The 1,400-nt window shown below is 45.6% G+C and overlaps 1 protein-coding gene across 1 annotated transcript in view; it reads left to right on the forward strand.

Annotated features, from left to right (window-relative positions):
• gpr37l1b (G protein-coupled receptor 37 like 1b) overlaps positions 1-1,325 on the forward strand; it is an 8,243-nt gene extending 6,918 nt beyond the window's left edge. The window contains exon 4 of the mRNA XM_017404230.3: positions 201-1,325. Within this exon, the coding sequence (XP_017259719.1) occupies positions 201-374 (174 nt within the window). The 3' untranslated portion in view covers positions 375-1,325. The remainder of the gene's footprint in view (positions 1-200) is intronic.
• The last annotated feature ends 75 nt before the right edge of the window (positions 1,326-1,400 follow it).

A 1,400-nucleotide genomic window follows, 5' to 3' on the forward strand; every position in this document is an offset into this window, starting at 1 on the left:
GGAGTTAAACAGGTCTGGATCAGGAGTTAAACAGGTCTGGATCAGGAGTTAAACAGGTCTGGATCAGGAGTTAAACAGATCTGGATCTGGAGTTAAACAGGTCTGGATCTGGAGTTAAACAGGTCTGGATCAGGAGTTAAACAGGTCAGGATGGTCTCCGGATGAAGGTGAGACAATAAAAGTGTCTGTTTGTGTTTCAGGCTCTCGGTCAGGCCTTCATGGACTGCTGCTGCTGCTGCTGTCAGGAGTGTCAACCAACCACAGCCCAAGGTTCACCAGGCTCCGCCCATATCAAGCTGAAGGCAGCTAAAGAGACGTCCATCTTCTTTGACAAAGCTAAAGACACTTCAGCCATCTTGTCCATCTCCAGCTAGAGTCACGAGTCGTTCTTCCTCCATCAGTCCATGAATCAATCTGGTCCCGATCGTCTGGTCTTCTCTTAGCGTTAACTCAGACGTTTCCCCTCGTTGCTCCTAACACAACATTTCTTCTTCTCCTTCTACATGATTCCTTCATCCTGTCTTACCCCCTTTCCTCAGCATGCAGTCTTTTTCATTTGTCTTTCTGTCTCCTTCTCAGATGTCTGTTCTGACAGCAGGAACCGGTTTTCAGGACTCTGATCGGACTCTTCCCCTCCGACCTCCTGTTGTCACATAGAAAGAAAAACTCGGCCACACTCTGTCGACCGAAGCTGTGATGTTTATTTGTTCTTACAAAAAGTAAATTAAGCTAAACTAGATGATTAGTTTATAAAAGTGATTAGATCAGAAGAGAATGTTGGAGATCTGCTGCTGAATAAGAAGAGTTGGATGTTTGGTTGGTGCTTCTGAGTGTTTAACCCATTAAAAACTAAACTGTCAGAACAAAAAAACATTAACATCAGTTTTATATTTATAAATACAGCTGAAGTCAGAAGTTTCCAACTGGCAGATGGGTTCTACCACCACCATGCTTGACAGTTGGTGCAATGTTTTTCTTTATGTTTGAAAGCCTCAGTGTGGTGATGTGAAACTGGCTTCACTGGTGTTCCAGCAGGTTCTTAAGCCTGGGTGGTTCCTGAACATCTGAACCAGTTTCCTTTGTGGGAGGAAACCAGAATACCTGGAGAAACCCATGCAGGCACAGGGAGAACATGGAAACTTCACACAGAGACGTGCTAATCAGCTGTACCAAGAACATCTGGCTGCAGACCAACCATGGAGAGGAGTCTCCACCAGAAACATGGGATCTGCATCTTTATGGTAGCAGTTAGGGTCAGGGGTTAAGGTTAGGGTTAGGGGTTAAGGTCAAGGGTTAAGGTCAGGGGTTAAGGTTAGGGGTTAAGGTCAGGGGTTAAGGTCAGGGGTTAGGGTTAGGGGTTAAGGTCAGGGGTTAAGGTTAGGGGTTAAGGTCAGGGGTTA

Source organism: Kryptolebias marmoratus, linkage group LG8 (genome assembly GCF_001649575.2).
Source record: "Kryptolebias marmoratus isolate JLee-2015 linkage group LG8, ASM164957v2, whole genome shotgun sequence".
Lineage (NCBI taxonomy): Eukaryota > Metazoa > Chordata > Actinopteri > Cyprinodontiformes > Rivulidae > Kryptolebias > Kryptolebias marmoratus.